General features: G+C 48.0%; 1 protein-coding gene across 2 annotated transcripts in view; it reads right to left on the bottom strand.

The window, feature by feature from the left end:
- The window catches only part of foxn3 (forkhead box N3), an 82,689-nt gene that overhangs the window by 16,228 nt on the left and 46,617 nt on the right, over window positions 1-19,844 (bottom strand). For both annotated transcript variants that reach the window (XM_080533106.1, XM_080533105.1), the window contains exon 4: window positions 14,975-15,042. In XM_080533106.1, coding sequence (XP_080389232.1) covers window positions 14,975-15,042 — 68 coding nt within the window. The remainder of the gene's footprint in view (window positions 1-14,974; window positions 15,043-19,844) is intronic.

Here is a 19,844-nt window from a genome sequence, read left to right as displayed (position 1 = left end):
CTTTTTTCCAGTGTGTGTGAGTGTGTATGTGTGTTAGGGCTGGGCAATATTGCCTAAATAAGTGTTTTCTTACTAGTTAAAGTTCTAAATGTTTAATGAGTAGCCTATGCATGACTATAGCCTATGCATTGCTCACTTAAAAACATTACTGCCTTAAGATACATGGGATAGCCCTAAGACTTTAAACAAGAACTTAGTAGTTCCAAAAAATAGTTTAGGCTAGGGATGCACCGAAAGTTCAGCCACCGAAATGATCGTCATCCCTCTTCCTCATCTTCACTGTAAATGTGACCTCCCCCTCTTTTATTGGCTTGGGCCTTACCTGAGGGCGTGACTGTTACCTGTGTATAAAAATCTATGTTCTCTCATTTGCCATCACTTTTTCTGAGAACCCTTCACTGACAGACCTTGTCTGTCATGCTTGTAAACTGTTCTCCTTTTGCAAAAGGGAATTAAATACCTTTTCTATGCATTTGAAGAAACCAGGCTGCCTTCTTCTATTTAGATAATACTTAAATAATGCCCTTACAGTGTGCATGAAAGTGGTATTATTGTAAGTTTGCAGCGACCCTCTGCTTCGCACGGCCACTCCAAGGAAAAGGCATGCACTAATAAGCGGGCAACATTGGCAAGCGCAGCTCTGTTTGTATTCAAAGTGCTGCTTTTCGCATCTAGTGGAGCTCTCGTTGGTGGAGAGGGGCAGGCGGAGGTTTCAAAGTACATTAAGCTTTTGATTTTAGACACACGCACACGCACACACACGCACACACACAGACACACACACACACACACACACACACACACACACACACTCTGTCACTCCTCCTCATCTCTCTCGTCATGATGAACTGTATTAAAGCCTGTCTATAATTAAATGAGCGTCACAACCTGACTTTCAGCTAACATGGCTCTATCTGACTGGCTTTTTAGTGCAGCGTTCAAGAGAACACAATTAGCAACACTTCACATTAAACGCGGATCAACGGCGCTCCGCACAGCCTTTCCAAGTGCCAAGGGTTTTTAGCAGGGTAAACACACAGAACAACGTCAGTTAGTGCCAGCCAACTGGAATATATTTTATTTAGTTAATGACCTACTGTATGGGTATAGGGGAGTGCTATTGGAAAGGATAGCAATCATTTGCCGGCAGGTATGTTACTATATGTGCATAAAAAAACACAGACACAGGCACACACACAGACACACACACACACACACAGACACACACACACACACACACACACACACACACACACACAGCGGTCTCTGACTAAGAAAGGCTACTAGAAACCAAGAGATGCTACTCCAGAAAGATCACTTAGTGGCTTGGTAATGATGTGGACAGGGATTTGGTTGTTTGCAACAACAACTCGTTAATGGTGCCGTTAATCACACAAAATGGATTCCCAAAACACACCAACAACAAGAACTGCCAAGAACTGAGTACACGACACACTGAGAGCGAGAGCGAGAAAGAGAGAGAGAGAGAGAGAGAGGAAGAGAGAGACAGAAACTTTGCTGGCCTATGCTGGACGCAAACACATTCACACCCAATGAGCCTGCTTAGGGTCCTAATTAATGAGTTTGTGTGTGTGTGTGTGAGTGTGTGTGTGTGTGTGTGTGTGATACATTTCACTCAATACAAGTGTCTTTTATTTACATTTTTGCCATTTAGCAGACACCTTTATCCAAAGCGACTTACAAGAAATACATTTGTCTAAGTAAGTGAATCATCTATCCATCAATCATAATAAAAATAAATGTATGCTTGGACCAGGGGCCATTGGCACTTTTAAAAAACTGTTTTTATTTATTTATTTATTTACAGTAGAGAAACTGTACGGGGGGTAGTGGGATGAGGAGGTCTTTAGGAGGGAAGGGCCTGAAGAGATGGGTCTTCAATCTACGGCGGAAGATAGGTAGTGACTCTGGAGTTCTCCTGATAGCAGTCGGAAGTATTCCACCACCGGGGTGCCAGGACAGTGAAAAGTGGTGACCGAGTAGCGCATCCAGAGGCAGCGGTGCCAGGTGGCCAGCTGAGGTGGAAGAGCAGAGTGATCGGGCAGGGGTTTGGGGGCTGACCTTTGCTTGCAAGTAGAGAGGGGCTTGTTCCCTTTGCCACCCGGTAGGCGAGCACCAGGGTCTTGAATATGATGCGAGCTGCTATCGGGAGCCAGTGAAGGGTGCGAAGGAGGGGTGTGACATGGGAGAATTTGGGAGATTGAACACTTGACGGGCGGTAGCATTCTGGATGTGCTGCAGAGGTCTGATGGCGGAGGCGGGGGGCCCAGCCAGTCTCTCCTTCTCTCTCTCCCTCTCGCTCCATCTCTGGGCCTCCCGCTGGCAGATACATTACACACTGACTGGGAATTCTATATATGGGGAGCAGTGGAGGAGTGAAGCGAGACGTTGCATCCCAGAACGAGGTAACGTCAGTGTGTGTGAGAGAGAGAGAGAGTGTGTGTGTGTGTGTGTCTGTATATGTATGTATGCAGGTGTGAAGGCAGGTGTGTGCACCAGTGCATGCATGCGTCCGTGCGTACAAGTGTGTGTGTGTGTCTGTGTGTGTGTGTGTGTGTGTGTGTTTCTATTGGTCTACCTCCTCGCTGTGTGGGCCGATGTGAGTGTCAGTGAAGCATGAACAGGACAGAGAATCAAGAACAGCAGTGGCCACAGAGTTATTCAAACTGTTATTTTGTTCTTTAACAAGAGGGGAGAGGCCATGAGGTAAATTCAGCATGGATCAAAGACACAAAGTAGACACAACAAAAATTACAACAACCGTAGTAGAGCAGTGAGTGGCTCTAGAGTGTGAGCGTGTGTGTGCCAGATCGCCGTTATTCTCGACTATGAGGGACTAACAAGGAGGGACAACAAGACAAGGGAGTCTATCTGTGGGAGTCCATCGAGGAAGGCCTGAGAGGAAGCCAGGGTACTAAGTACCTTCTCTTCCAGTTGTTTGTTGTGTTGCTGTCTTCTCTTGCTGTCACATCGGTCTACTGAGTGCGCTTAGCTACTCCTAGTCTGTTGGTTCTTTAGCCCTCTTCCCCTCTACATACTTTTATCACAATGTGCTTTCTCCCTATCCCTGTTCTTCTGACACTCAGGAGGACACCTAGATGCTACATCCCCCCTCGCAACCCTTCCAATCTCATCTACCCACTTTTTTCTACTGACCATGACTTTATCGCCGCAGGCGGTCTCTGGAATTGCCAGTCGGCGGTCCGGAAAGCCGACGCTATCTCAGCTTATGCATCTCTTATGGCCCTCAATTTCCTTGCTCTCACGGAAACCTGGATCACACCAGAAAACACAGCTACACCAGCAGCCCTCTCTGGTGCCTACTCCTTTTCTCATTCCCCTAGACCCTCTGGTCGAGGGGGAGGCACAGGACTCCTCATCTCGCCCAAGTGGTCACATACTGTCCTTCCCCTGGCACACCTGTCTATATCCTCCTTTGAATTTCATGCTGCTTTTGTCTCCTCCCCAGTCAAACTCCACATTGTTGTCATCTATCGCCCCCCAGGCCAGCTCTGTGACTTCCTAGGCGAGATGGATGGCCTTCTCAGCTCCCTCCCTGATGATGGCACTCCGCTCGTACTACTAGGTGACTTCAATTTCCAATCTGAGAAGCTTCTCTCATCTGGAGTACTTGACCTTCTCCTCTCCTTCGGCCTTACCCTGTCCCCCTCTCCTCCGACTCATAAGGCAGGCAATCAGCTCGACCTTGTCTTCACCAGATCTTCCCACACTTCCAACCTTACTGTTACCCCTCTTCCAGTTTCTGATCACCACTTTATATCCTTCTCCCTTCCCCTCAAAACCTCCTCTTCCCTCTCAGCCTCTAACCACTTAAGACCCTCTCGTCGTAACCTACGTACCCTGTCCCCCAACACCCTCTCTTCTTCTGTCCTATCCTCCCTACCCTCTGTTGAATCCTTCTCCCTTCTATCCACTGATGCGGCATCCTCAACCCTCCTGTCCGCTCTCACCTCATCCTTCGACACCCTCTGTCCACTAACCTTGAAGTCAGCTCGATCCTCTCCTCGAGCTCCCTGGCTCTCTGAAACGCTACATGCTTGTAGACTAGAGCTCAGAGCAGCTGAGAGGAAATGGAGAAAAACTAGACTTTCTGATGACCTTAACCTCTATCACTCTCTCCTTTCCAACTACGCCTCCTCGGCATCAGCTGCTAAAGCATCCTACTATCATTCCAAAATACATTCTTCTGCCTCTAATCCTAGAAAACTGTTCTCCACTTTCTCTTCACTCCTTAATCCACCTCCTCCCCCTCCTCCTTCCTCCCTGTCCGCCGATGACTTTGTCACCTACTTTGAAAAAAAGGTGGACAACATCAGCAGCAACCTTTTCCCCCCCACCTCTCCCTCCTCCTACTAACAATGCTAACACCTCTAAAACTCTCTGCTAAAAACTCTCTCCTCGACTCTCGGTCTCTGGATTGTCATCTTTTTCCCCCCTCTCCCCCGATGAGATTCTCACACTTATAACATCAAAGCGGGCAACCACATGCCCTCTTGATCTCATCCCCTCCCCCCTTCTCCAATCCATTTCCGCCGACATCCTTCCTTACCTTACCACCCTAATCAACTCCTCCCTATCCACAGGATCTGTCCCAGCGGCCTTCAAAATAGCCAGAGTCAAGCCTCTCCTCAAGAAACCTACCCTTGACCCATCATCTGTCCACAATTACAGACCTGTATCCCTTCTCTCCTTCCCTTCCAAAACCCTTGAACGCGCGGCATCTAAACAACTGACTGACTATCTCCGGAAGATGGATCACTTAGACCCCCACCAATCCGGCTTCAAGGCTGGGCACTCCACTGAGACTGCGCTCCTTGCTGTCACGGAAGCCCTCCACTCTGCCCAAGCTTCCTCCCTCTCCTCTGTTCTCATTCTCCTTGACCTGTCTGCTGCCTTCGACACAGTCAATCACCAGATCCTTCTCTCCATCCTCTCAGACCTGGGCATCGCTGGCACCGCACACTCCTGGTTTTCTTCCTACCTGGCGGGCCGCTCCTACCAGGTGACCTGGAGAGAATCGCTATCTTCTCCACGAACCCTCTCCACTGGAGTACCCCAGGGTTCTGTCCTAGGGCCCCTACTTTTCTCTCTCTATACCAAGTCTCTTGGCTCGGTAATCTCTTCACATGGGCTCTCCTACCACAGCTACGCAGACGACACTCAACTCTTCCTGTCCTTCCCCCCGTCTGATGTACACGTGGCAACCCGTATCTCAGCATGTCTCGTTGACATTTCAACTTGGATGGCTGACCACCATCTCAAGCTCAATCTTAACAAGACCGAGCTCCTCTTCATCCCCGGGAAAGCCTGCCCTCTCCAAGATTTCTCTATCACAGTGGAGAACTCTACTGTAACCCCCTCCCTGGCAGCCAAGAACCTTGGAGTGATCCTGGACAACCGACTATCCTGTGCGGAGAACATTGCAGCAACGGCTCGCTCCTGCAGATTCTTCCTCTACAACATCAGAAGGATACGACCATTCCTTACCAGAGAGGCAGCGCAACTCTTGACCCAGGCACTGGTCATCTCCCGCCTGGATTACTGCAATGTATTCCTGGCTGGGCTCCCCGCTTCAGCCATTAGACCTCTGCAGCTCATCCAGAATGCTGCTGCCCGGCTGGTATTCAACCTCCCCAAATACTCTCATGTCACCCCTCTCCTTCGCACCCTGCACTGGCTCCCGATAGCAGCTCGCATCAGATTCAAGACCCTGGTGCTTGCATACCAGGCAGCTAAAGGGACAGCCCCTGCCTACCTGAAGGAAATGGTAACCCCCCAAACCCCTGCCCGCTCACTCCGCTCCTCCACCTCGGCTGGCCGACTGGCCCCACCTCCTCTACACAGCAGTCGGGCTGCCCGATCACGTCTCTTCACAACACTGGCTCCCCGCTGGTGGAATGAGCTCCCCACAGCTGTCAGAACGGCAGAGTCACTACCCATCTTCCGTCGTAGACTGAAGACCCATCTCTTCAGGTTACATCTTAACTGCTCCTCCTGAGACATCTTCTGTCCCTCACCACTACGTCTCCTAAAGACACCCGCTTTCCCCTCTACTGTGTCCCTAAGAACTTCTATTGCCCCCCTTGTACTGTTTCTCAGTTTCTCCAGTAAAAAAAAAAAAAAAAGGTGATAGGGAGAAGGTTTTTCCTTCTATCAATGGCCCCGGGCCCGAGCTAGATTACTCTTCCTGTAACGAATGGTGGATTGATGATTCACATGCTTAGTATTCAAATGTATTGATTGTAAGTCGCTTTGGAATAAGGCGTCTGCTAAATGCCAAAAATGTAAATGTAAATGTAAGGAGGAAGAGTGCGTGTGTGTGTGTATGAGTGTGAGTGTGTGTGTGTGTGTGTGTGTGTCCGTGTCCAGTATAGCGTGTAAGTCTGTGTGTCTGCACAGCAGCCTATCCTACCACCACCACCCTTTGTGTCCACGGGGGAACCAGAACAGTGTGGGTGCGTGTAACCCTAATGAGCTTCCCCGGATAAGCCCTGCCCAATGTCCAGAGTTATTGTAGTTCCCCCTTGGATGGCCTCTTCACACATGAGTAACGTGAAGAGTAGAACTCACAAAGCAAAATACTCTCTCCCTCCCATATTCTCTCTTTTCTCTTTCTTCCAGCTTCTTAAAGTAGCAGTCCCCAAATCCAGTTGCATGTACTATTTGAATAGGGGAAAACATTGTGCTTCAGACCACTTTTGCAATGAACACACTTTTGAGAGAGAGAGCGCGACCAAGACAGGGTCACACATGGGAGTCAAGACAGCTGTCTGAGACATGAAGGTGCTTTTTGAAAAGGGGAGGAAGTCTAAAAACGTCTTTCTCCTTCCAGTGGATGAATGATTGAAGCAGAATACCTCCGTTGTTTCTCTGTCTCTCTCTCTCTCTCTCTCCCTCCCTCTCCCTCTCTCTCCCTCTCCCTCTCTCTCCTCTAAAGGCATCTCAGGCTCGCTGCTTCCTTCCTGCCACTCGGGCCAGGGCTTGCTGCTGTCACCAAGGCAACAAGCTCACATTTCACATACTTCAGATCGGGCCATGTGTGTTTCACACATCACATGGGCTGACACAGGAAATACCAGAGAGAGAGAGAGAGAGAGAGAGAGAGAGAGAGAGAGAGAGAGAGAGAGAGAGAGAGAGAGAGAGAGGTGCATACTTAGTGTTAAAGGTGTGTAATAGAAACCATACGATCAGGGACTTTAAGTACAGTCATCTCTACTGTGCCCATCACTCTGTGCTGCTGTGAATTCCACCACTGCCCCCAATCCCCTCTCTCTCTTTCTCCCTCTCTCCCTCTCTTTGCAAAAGGAGGCAGTTTAATGTTACACACAGCCTCTGACTTCAGAGCCTATTTATAGAAGTTACTGGGTAAGAAAGAGGAAGAAGAGGGGAAATGGGGGCCAGAGAGGGATATGGGGGCCGGAGAGACTGAGAGAGCGAGAGCGAGCGAGAGGGAGGATAGACAGACAAGGACAATCATATAACCGATGCAAGAAAGACAGTTCTTCACCCATAACGTTAATCGGCTCAGGCAACAGATGCAACGATGAAGCACGATACCCACTCATCAGCAACTCACACTGCACGACAGTCAGACACAACAAAAGGACGCGACACCCACAAACCATGCGCAACCATATCTGCTCACTCAAACACGAGCCACTGTACACCCACAGGGCAACCTCTCTCACATCACAGACACGCTGAGAAGATACCCAACACCCACAAACTCTATCTGCTCACTCATAAAGCAGACGCTACACCTCACCTACAAAAATCACTCAAATGAACAGAGACACACACAGAGAGAGAGAGAGAGAGAGAGAGAGAGAGAGAGAGAGAGAGAGAGAGAGAGAGAGAGAGAGAGAGAGAGAGGAAAGGATCAATGGAGACAGCAGACGTTCTGCCGCTAGAATCTGAGGGTGGAACACACGTCAATAGCATATGGTGTATTTAGTGGGAGGACCAATAGCAGACGATGTCCTTAGTAGGCGGACAAGAGCAGAAGGGGTTCTAATAGACCAAGAGCAGACGGTGTCCTTAGCGGGTAGACCAATAGCAGACAATGTCTTTAGTGGGAGGACCAATAGCAGACAATGTCCTTAATAGGGGGGGACCAATTTCAGATGGGGTTCTAAGTGGGTCGACCAATAGCAGGCTGTGTTGTAGGTCTAAGTGAGAGGATCAATAGCGGTTGGCGTTCTTCGTGAGAGGACCAATAGCAGAGGGGTTTCTAAGCAGGGACGTGCAGTCAGGGGAGGCAGAGCCTCAACTGTCATACTCCAATGGAAATAGCTGATACTAACCAGTGCCTCCACAACCATAGACCTCACCGCACGTCACTGTTTCTAAGAGGGTAGTACACAGTGATAGAACATGGTGTAAGTGGGGCGACCAATAACGGTTGGTGTTCTTGGTGGGAGAACCAATAGCAGACTGTGGTTCTCTAGACAGTCGCGGGGGAAAAAGAGGCGACTGAGTGATCGTCAGAATGCCTGAGGCGACCAAATGTACAGTGCATCTCCCATCTAGACAAGGTCAATCCCATTCAGGTCACGAGACAATCATCAGACAGCCACTCAACAACCTACCTAACTTCGCTCCCTGATAAAACTGTCAATGGGTTGCCAGAGGTAGAATGGTGTAATGGTTCCCCATATTTCCCCCTTATATATAAAGACACTGTGTCATGTCCCCTGGACATCAACTGATGGATCCTTGATGGATCCTTCAGCTGGGTTGCCAGTGGTGTTTGATATCCCCCTCTATGAGGACCATGTTTCATTCCCCCAGACCTGAGTTGATGGGTTGCCAGTGGTGTGTGATATCCCTCTCTATGGGAACAGTGTTTGAGATGTTTTATCTCCAAATCAGACCCTGGAGGCAAGGCCAGGGCTGTTAGTGGAGATGGAGACCTGCTCTGGTGCAGAGAGGCAAGACGCAGACAGAGACGGACGGGCGCACACACACACACACACACACACACACACACACTTAGTCTCCCCCATTCACAAATACCTCAGAGCATTGCGGATAGATGGGACACATACTCACACGCACACGCACACGCTCACTCTCACTCTCACTCTCACTCTCACTCTCACTCTCACTCTCACTCTCACTCTCACTCTCACTCTCACTCTCACTCTCACTCTCACTCTCACAAACACACGCACACACACACAGCGAGATCCTTTGGGGTGTAAAACATGCCATTTCACAGTATATCAACCACCCACACAGAGAGAGATGACGTCACCAACGGTGACGAAAGACTCCCTCGCATGAACATTTTCGTTTCATCCCCTGGGCTTGCTGTCATAGCTGTGGGAGAGCAGTGTGAATGTGTATAATGTATGTATGTGTGCGTGTGTGTGGTAATGCGGAACATCAGGGTGCTACATCGATCGCTACACAGTCTGTTTATCAACTGTGAAATCAGAGCTTGTGAAAGGTGAGCAAATGAAGAAGAGTAGAGCTAAAAAAAGGAGCTTACAAGAGTAGGGAATGAAGGAGAGGAGTGTGAGGAGGAGCATATATATATATATATATATATATATATATATAGAGAGAGAGAGAGAGAGAGAGAGAGAGAGAGAGAGAGAGAGAGAGAGAGAGAAGGAGGAGTGACGGAGGGAATCGATATTCCAAATGCGGGCCTCCTCAGTCACGTTCGCTTTGATGCAACTCTTGTGGAACAAAGAGGAGATAAAAGGATGAGTGAGTGAGAGGAGGATGAGAGGAGGAGGAGTGGAGAGGGGGGGAAAGGAGGAGGAAGGAGACAGCTCCCCTGTTTAGAACACACACTAGGTGATACTGAGAATAATAGGCTTTGAAAAGCGTTACAGAGTTCCCCAAACTATGTCCTCCTCTGACAGGCCGTCTACTTTCCTCTCTCCCCCTCCCTCCCTCCCTCTTCCACGACTTATCTCCCGAATGTCAAACAGTCAGAGTGAACCAGTCAGTGACTGCTCTCACAAATAGATGAGGATCCTCTAAACAGAAAAAACAATGATGTGAATCTATGGCAGTAGTATCATCATCAGCATCATCAGATTAAATAAATCTATAAATTAGATCAATAACAAATAATTGCTCTCACAAGTATAGAGGAATATCCATCCTCAAATGGCGCACGAGAAACGAAACTGATCTATATGGATACGACTCTCTTTGTGGAGAGCACTGTAATGTGTATCACTTAAATGAGCAGGGCATACGTTTGTTGGAAATATGCCACCTCTGGCCACGGCAGTCAAATTCACTTTGCAGTTCCAAACAACAGCAGCTACAGTAACAACATGTTTATATGCACACCGAGTGTCGGGTAGGGCACTTTTTCTGGACCAAAACAGCGTTTGGAAATGAGTTCAAGGGGCCTCATTCCAACCATTAAGCTTTCAGAAAGCTTGAATGTTTCATATAGGACCTTTAAGCCTTTAGTCAAAACACCACACTGACAGAATCCAATAATTATATCAACATCACAATCAAGGGCTAATATCACAGAGGCAGGAGATATATATAAAAAAAGTATATATACAGTATATTATGATCCATTTGATCAAAAAGTGACAATTACAGCGTGTGATTGTGTCATGAGCATTGTATGTACGTTAGGCATCGTTTCACTAGACACAGTATGCAAGATCCATCGCCACCCTGTTGTACTGTAGACGCATTGAAGCGAGGGATAGATGCACGCTAATCCCGCTGCAGGCTAATTACTGTACAACGACACTTGTTTTTGTCTTGTTTTAGTGTATGCTATCTTAGCGATGACAAACATTATCTATCAAAAAGTGAACTACAGTATATTATAAAAGTTCAAAAAAGAGTGTTATCGTTAAACCAGCACAGTCAAAGTGTGCTGTGCTTTCTAACATGGCTTGTGTTTTATGCAATGAGAGCTATGGAGGGGGGGGGGGGGGGTTGTAGTGTCAAAAGTGGTTGCGGTGGTATATTACGTATCCCTGTGGGAATGGGGGGTGGAGTAATGAAAGCAGTTCCAGAGCTGTGTTCCATGTCTCCAGTCCGCTGCAATTGCTCCAAATATTCATCAGCGATCTGAAGATTCCTCTCTTTTTTTCCGGCATCAGCAAGTCAAATATCCTCCAGCTTTTTCCGCCATCACTCGGAGCCCTGTGCGTGTGTGTGTGTGTGTGTGTGTGTGTGTGTGTGTGAGGAAGTATCCATGGTGGGCTGAATACTTCACAGAGCCTCCCTTTAGCTCACTCCTCTCAACTCATAGTACTCTTGTGATACAGAGTAGATGAGAATCTGTTCCCTACTTAAAACACACCCGCACGCACGCACGCATGCAGCGTCCTGCTCTATGGCCTCCTCAAAGTCTTCTCAAAAAGTGGCCCTGAATGATTCAAAGGATGCAAAGAACCCACGAGCACCACCTCAATGGGATCAGAGTGGAGTCGAGGCTAGAGGACAGACAGACAGAGCTAGGTGCTAGTGGAAGCGCTTGCGTTCATACATACATTACACCTTGCGGCATGAGATGCACACACGCGCACACGCACATGCGCACGCAGTTCTGCAAAATCACTCACATTTCATACACCCACACACTCGCTGTGATATCATATATCAATCAATGCCGTAGCTCTCTGTGTCCAGCTGCTACAGCCAGAGTGTGAGTATGGCCCGTATGCATTAGTGTGGGTGAAGGTCGAGGGACACCCTTCTCAAGTTACTCTACACTAGGTGTGTGTGCGTGCGTGTGTGCGTGCGTATGACATCATACACAGAGTACACAAACAGACTAGGAGTGTGTACCACAAAGTATCTGGACAACATATACAGTAGCACTGAAGGCTAGCCACTGGGTTCCAAACTCTCTAGGTGGATAAAGACTGTTGTCCACTACCTGTATATGTGACCAACCAGGGATTGAACCTAGGTCTTCTGCAGACAGAAGAAGACAAAACACTTTAACCCGCTGGGCCAGCTAAATACAACATAATTGGTGTGTCTAGGCATTACCTTGGACGGCTAACGTATGTCTTCAGGGTCTTCAGGCAAGGTTACTGATTTCAATAGAGTGGTACCCAACCACCTCCGCTACATATACACTTGAGAACGGCTGCCGATGGTACCCCTGTTCTGTGTCCTCGACCTACCTTCTCTCCTCGCTCTCCCGTTTGAAAAGTGATCTACAGGGCTTGTACTCTAAGCTATACCTAAGCCAGGCACGTCTCCATCTCCGACTATCTCTCTCTCTCTCTCTCTCTCTCTCTCTCTCTCTCTCTCTCTCTCTCTACTGAAGAGGCAGCTAGAGAAGTGAAAAACGATGGAGGCAGTTGGAAGAGAGGGAGGAAGGGAGGGAGGGAGAGAAGAAGAAAGAGAGTGGTGTGTGTCAAGAGGGCCTCCTTAAATCCCTGAATCAATGACGACCTGCAGGAGACTGGCCCAGAGGGTAGAGAGGCTTTATACCGGAGAGCAGGATCGCACAGGGGGAGTGTGTGTGTGTGTGTGTGTGTGTGTGTGTGTAATGTTATTATTGAGGACTGAGGACTGCAGTAGGTCCAAATAAGAGGTCTGATTAGCTCCTCTATACAGTATCTCAAATGTAGCTCCTCTATACAGTATCTCCTCTATACAGTATACAGTATCTCAAATTCATTCATCTCTTCATATCTTTTTACTTCACCATTTCTCGAACTACACCTAGACAAGGTTTCCCACCTTCCTCTCTATTCCCCCCCTTCCCCCACCCACACACTCTCTCTCTCTCGCACGCAGGCACACACACACTCACACAGGACTGGAGTGGACAGGACGCAAAGTTGAGTCGATGTGCAGCCATAAATCAAATGAGCATTGAGGTGGAGGGAGGTTGTGACTCTCGCTCAAAGCTAGAAATCCCTTGTTTCATATCTCCAATCTAGATGTCATCATAACGTCACCAATTTTACTCAAAAACCATTGTGTGTGTGTACACTGGCCCGTCTCCCTCTCATCATCCCCCTCTCCCTCCCTCCCTCCTCTGGCTCAGATACCGTAGTATCACCTCCATAACAGAGTTATCCAAACACTCCTCTAACCGCCAATTACACTGGTATTTCAGAGCAGAGCAAGTCTCGGCTTGTTTATAGAAACTGTCTGTGGTCCTATAATCTTCCCACGAGCCCAACGGAACTCTTCGCTTCAGAAAATAGGAAGAGAGACAGAGAAAGAGAGAGACAGACAGAGAGAGAGAGAGAGAGAGAGAGAGAGAGAGAGAGAGAGAGAGAGAGAGAGAGAGAGAGAGAGAGAGAGAGAGAGAGAGAGAGAGAGAGAGAGAAAGAGATGGGTGAATTTGATGGAGAGAAAAAGATGAGAGGTAGAGTGTAGACAGTAGAGTAATATCTACCCTTCCGTCCAGGTAAAGGTAGAGAAGGAAAGGGGACAACGCAAGAGTAGTTATGTATAAGCCCTTCAAAGCTCTAGGATTGGAGGATCAGATCAGAGGTTCCTCCCCTCGAGCCTTCTCGTCCAATGCATTTTGAGAAGAAGGCAAGGAGAGAGGAGGACACAAGACTGCACACTTTTGGTACACACTTCTGTAATATCTCATCTTTAACATGATTAGAACAGTATATCTGCAACATTTCAACGGGATGTGTATTTTTTCTTTCTACGTTGGCGAATGTAGCTGATTGTCTTATCGGAACCATTGACAGTCTCATCTCCCCTACCTCTCCTCTCCAGACACACAATCTTGGCAAGATGTCTACACCTCGCAGCCATGGCAACAATACATCAGGTAGCCTGTTCTGAGCTTCCATGCAAACGGCTGCCATGGCAACTTCCCAAAAGGTGAACCTGCTGTGTCGACTGCTCTTAACCAGTGGAGGCTAGTGGAGGTGGAAATTGGAAGATGGGCTCATTGTAATGCATGGAATGGAATTAGGAATTGTATCAAACATGCATGGTTGATAGCATTCCTGATTCTATTCCATGCATTTCAATGAGCGATCCTCCGATTTCTACCCCCCACCAGCCACCCCTGCTCTTAACATAGGCAACAGTCGGTGTTACGTCAAAAAGTAAACCTAGAGGGTATTTCTATGTAGCTTGTTAGAATAATAAGTTAGCTTGAGCCTCCACTCTTTCAAAACATGTGTTGTCCTCCTTTTTCCATTTCTCACTCCTCCTCTCTCACCCTCTTTTCCTATTGCTCCACAAAAGCCATATAAAGTCCTGTTCTCCCTGCATTACCATTCGCAGCAGCGGAAGCCTGGAATGAACCGGTCAAGTGACAATGGAACAATAGAGATTTATACACAAAACCCTGAATATGAACAGAGGAGGGAGAGAGGAGGAGGAGGAGGAGGAGAAAGAGAGGACAAAAAGACATTCCATTGGATTACAGTACAGGAAAAAAGAGAGGGAAGAGCAGCTGAGCAGATGATGCCAGAATTGTCCCCCCCCCCCTCCCCGCTTCCCCCAAAAAAGCATATCTGAAAAGAAAAGAAAGACTTAGGAGGGGTCCTTTTTTAGGAGCAGAACCAATGTGAAATCCATCCCAGTGTGTACTAATGCCATTGTGATCCAACCAGGTGCTGGAGAAGAAGCTTACGGTATCTAAAGAGTCTATGCAAATCGAGACAGCACTCTCCATTTCAGCAGCATTGAAGTGAATATGAAAATAGTAGAAGAGAAAGGGGAAGAGGGAGGGAGGGAGGGAGGGAGGGAAGGAGGAAGGGAGGTGTCAGTGCATCCCACAGAGCCCGGTGAGGGAGGGAGGGTAGGGTTAAGAGGTGAGAAAGGCTATTGGGAGGGAGGGGTGAGGAAGACAATATGATGGAAAGAGGGGAAGGGGTTGGAAGGTAAGATGGGGGAGGGAATGGGTGACAAGGGGAGAGGACTGACCAAAAGGGAGAGGGAAGGGTTGAGGTTGAGCCCAAACAATGAATAGTGAAGTCAATGTTCACAGTACCTTGTAAGAGGACTCCCCCGTTTTTTCTGAAGAAGGGACTCCCTGGCCATATCGGAGGACTGGACATACTGTGGAAAAAACGAAGAGAGAGAATGTGTTACACATTAATAACTGTTTTTTACTTCATCCAAATGATATCCCAGCTAAGGTATTCACTGTAGCAGCACTTCTGCATTACGGACACAGTGGGGTGCTTTCCCCCCGGTGAATTACCCTGATATTGTCTGACTAGTTTTCCCGCATTAAACTGCTCATAGGAACAGGAATATGTACTTATAGCCAACACAGATGGATACTAATGTGTGGTTGCAGCCAGGAGAGAATTGCAGATTGTCTGGGCTCCTGTTGAGTCATTAACTGATCCTAGCTCTTAGACTGAGAGAGACTCACAAACATGGACATACATGCACGTGCACGCACACGGCGCAGGCTTAGAAATTCACTTGATAAGCTACCATTGAGGCACACACACATACACACACACGCATGCACGCACACACGCAGACACACACTAAGTGGGTCTGGGAGTGAGGGTTCGATCTATGTACGAGATAAGAGCTAAAAGGGTTAACAGTATAACTCCATCATACTGTTATCTCTGCAGCTGAGAGAGTCTCTCACCCCTGCTCTCTGCCTATCTCCCACTATCTCAATGTCTCTTCCAAGTGGCTCCGACTGAGAGGTTGTTGAATAGGCGGGGACAAACCCCTCCTTAACCAGCCTTACCAGGTGTAGAGTCCCTCTCCCTCTCTCTCTCCCAGACAGACACACAACTCTCACTCATCTGCCCGTCCGTCCATCCCATTCCCATTCCCCCTCTCTCTCTCTCTCTCCCCCCCCCCCTCTCTCTGAGACAGATATATCCCAAATCTAATCAGACGGTAGTCTGATCTTCCACTGAGCTCCATCTGAGCTCCCTCGATCCTCTCAGACAGATAGGGAGGCACTAACACACACACACACACACACACACACACACACACACACACACACACACACACACACACACACACACAGCGCAGCCAGGCCCTCTCTCCCTGCCATGCTCCCATCTTAATCTGCTTATACCATATTAACTAATTGAGCTTCAGAACGGTGGTTGTGGCACAAGGCTTGAGCACATGTATACACGGCAAATTAGAACCCAAAAACCCTGCACCTCCAGCTAACAACAACACACTGGCTGAGAAAAGCCAGTCAGTCGATGAGTTGCCACCAAGGTATACACACATGCAAGCACACACATAGGCTGCGCACAAACACACACACACAGACCCGCTCCCCACAAACACACACACAAAGACCCCGCTCCCCACACACACACACACACACACACACACACACACACACACACACACACACACACACACACACACACACACACACACACACACATCCTTTAAAGACTCATCTCGTTTTAACGGCAGAAAGCGTAGGAGAAAATAACTGGATGTGTTCAACAGGCACCTTAATCAAGCATGAGAGCGACCCGTACCTCCATCTCCATCTCCCGATAACACGCCTCTCCTCCGCTGACAGATGGCGCATTCTGACCCGTCAATTTCAGATAATTTAGGGTCGGTGCGGCAAGAGTGGAGAAGAGGCTGCCGTCAACGTCTTTTCGCACAGTGTTTCGGATACATTAATTATATCGCTATACCGGAGGAATGCCAACACTGTATTTGAATTTATTTTTTATTTTTTTCCTTTTGTCGGGATGTGATTAAAACATATTTCAGTCCACTATGCCAGGAGCTTCAGACTAACAGCTTCATTAGCATATCAGTCGCCTGGCAACCGCAACAACATCTTTTAGCTCACTTTCTTTTCACCCTGTTGGTTTTTCCCTCTTTTGTTAGAGGAGAATCAAGGCTAGAGAGAGAAAAAACAAGACTCCTTGTCAAATCAATGGCAGGCGAGAGCTATCCAACTGACTTTGTGGAGGTGATATAAGTGCCACAATGTCAAATGAAGAGTTTATTTAGTTGTTGAAACAATACACACGTGCGCGTGTGTGCACGTCAAACACATGCAGAGATAAAAGGCATTTTGTCATGAGGCTGAGATCAGTTAGATTGAGATGGAGTTAGACTCTTGCTCTCTTCAGAACAGTAATATATTTACATAGTATTTCTATATCTGCTTGCCACAAGTTTTAAAAGCTTCTTTGTTTTCTTACAGTGCAGTCTCCGGTCGTCCTAGTTTTCCCTAGTGCCTGAAATAGAGAGAGCTCTGTTGGCTGAGATGTGTGTGTGTGTGTGTGTGTGTGTGTGTGTGTGTGTGCGTGTGTGTGCGTGTGTGTGTGTGTGTCTGTGTGTCTGTGTGTCTGTGTGTCTGTATGTCTGTGTGTGTGTGTGTGTGTGTGTGTGTGTGTGTCTGTGTGTCTGTGTGTCTGTGTGTGTGTGTGTCTGACCTGTGTGTCTGTGTGTCTGTGTGTCTGTGTGTGTGTTACATAGTGGGGCTTTCAGATTCCACCAGCTCTGCTCCGCTTTCAAAAATACTCTGAGAATGACAGGGTAAAAACCCTAGCCTACTTTTCCCCGAAAAATATTTTGAGTCAATCGGGCCCTGTGTTGGCAGTGGAGTGACCCAATTGCTGTTGGTTCCATTGGCTAGGCCAGGCCACTGTTTATACTCCCGAGGCACATACGTATGCTTTGCATCAGGTTACAGCCTAGGTATGCGTTGCCATAGTGACCGCATGCTTGGTGTCAGAGGAGGCGGGTGTCTTTTTTAAAATCAGCTGAGGAAGGAAAAATGTACACACTTTTTTTTATTTTTACGTTGCTCTCTTTTTGTCTTCCATTGTAAACATACACTGCAGTTTTGGATATAAACAATAGCGACCGAAATAGGGTTTTGGGTCTGCAATCTTTGAAGTGTGTGTGTGTGTGTGTGTGTGTGTGTGTGTGTGTGTGTGTGTGTGTGTGTGTGTGTGCGAGTGTGTGCATGTGTGTTAATGAAAGGGACAAACTGGCCTACACAGTGCCTCTCTTGTGCCTCTGTGGATACAGAAGACACTGAAACATCCTTCAGTCTATTGGAATCTGGATAGAATGCTTCTTCGCCATCAAAAGATCAACATCTTCTGACATTCCAACATTCATCAGGCACCATCAAGTGCAAACACACTGATTGAGGCTGTGATGCTGTGTGAGTCGGTGAGAGAAGCAGAAGGAGAGAGGAAGAGCTTGGGTGCAGCCGAGCAGAGCTCGCAAGCGCTAACATTTGTGAACACCGCGGGACGCCAGCTAGCACAGCATTCTTTGTTTGTGTTTTTTATGAGAAACACATGGGCTACTGGCACAAGGCGCTCTTTCTCTCTCTTTCTCGCTCTCTCTGCCTCCCACCTCCTCTCTCGATTTATCTATGGTACCCCTCGCTCTCTCTCCATCCTCTGTTCCTCTCTCTCTCTTTCAACTAACTCTAACTCTCTCTGTAACTTATTTTCTCTCTCTCTCTCTCCCCCTCCCTCTCTCCCTCTCTCTCCCTCTCTCCCTCTCTCTCTCCCTTCCCCCCCTCCCTCCCTCCCTCTCTCCCCCCTCCCTCTCTCCCTCTCTCCCTCTCTCTCTCTCGCTCTCTCCCCCCCCCCCCTCCCTCCCTCTCTCTCTCCCCCCTCCCTCCCTCCCTCCCCTCCTTCCTTCCCCCAATTTAACCCCATTGCTCTGTGTCCAGCTGGTTTTAACAACACAAACACTCACACTTCAGTAGGAAAACAGCTTGCCTCGCCATCTTGAGCGTAAGCGCTCCACTCGCTCCCCTCCGCAGAAAAAGGGCTACAGGACCCTTCTCCTTGATTCCCTAATCTCATTTCAAATCCTATTGCCCACCACTTTCCCTTTTGTGGCCCCGCGAGCGCAATCCTCTTTAGCTAATCTAAGGACCCCGTTGGTGCCAGGCCCCCACGGCTGATACTCCATGGCTCTGACACTTTGGAGACACCCTCACGTTCCACCTTTTTCATTTTTTCATTTTATTTTTTTGTTCCCCGGCAAAGTCCACGGACGAGCCCTCCCCTCGAGGTCCCTGGCAGTACACAATGGGGCCCTTTCTTGCGGAGACGGCACTCACAATCGGAGGAAGGGATTTCAGGATCAAGATCGTAGGGAAAGAGAGAGGGGGGGAGCGGGGCTGAAAGAGCAAAACTTCCCGCAGAAAAAGTCTCTTTTGGTTCTGGATGGGGCGGTGAACTTTGATCTGCTATGTCTTTGAATTCAAAGATCCAACCTGATAAGACCTACTACTAGTCTGACAACACACACACACACACACACACACACACACACACACACACACGCCAAGATAAAAGAGAGAGACATAACCTGAAATACCTCCAAGGTCTCTGACTCATGCATTCATTTATGATGTACCAAAACACACATGCTTGCACACACACACACACACACACACACACACACACACACACACACACACACACGAGATGTCAGGGGAGCTCCAGGCTCTGCCGGCTTAAAGGGAATGTTTTCCAAAGAACAGTCCATAGACCTGATGTGTTGACAAGCATACACCAAGGGCCGGTTTCTTACACCAGACATGGCTTGAGTCTAGTCCTGGACTAAATCACACTTTCAATGTAAAATCTCCATTGAAGATGCTTTTTAATCTAGGTCTTGTCTGTGAAACCGGCCCAATGTGTATTCTTCAGAAAAACGATCCATCTTCACCACACATCATAAAGGAATTCCCAGACAGGCATTTGACCAACCATAAAAACGTTCCATAACACTCAGATGTCTTCTGTCAGTTTATCAATGTTCCAAAAACAACCACAATATTTAAATAGACAGGACAAGTAGCCCTTGATTGAACAGTTTGGAATATTAAGGATTGGGAAAGAAGCTTTCTGCAC

The sequence above is a fragment of the Nansenia antarctica genome (assembly GCF_963989245.1).
Source record: "Nansenia antarctica genome assembly, chromosome: 1".
In the NCBI taxonomy this organism is placed as follows: domain Eukaryota; kingdom Metazoa; phylum Chordata; class Actinopteri; order Argentiniformes; family Microstomatidae; genus Nansenia; species Nansenia antarctica.
This window is presented reverse-complemented; position numbering and strand designations above follow the sequence as displayed.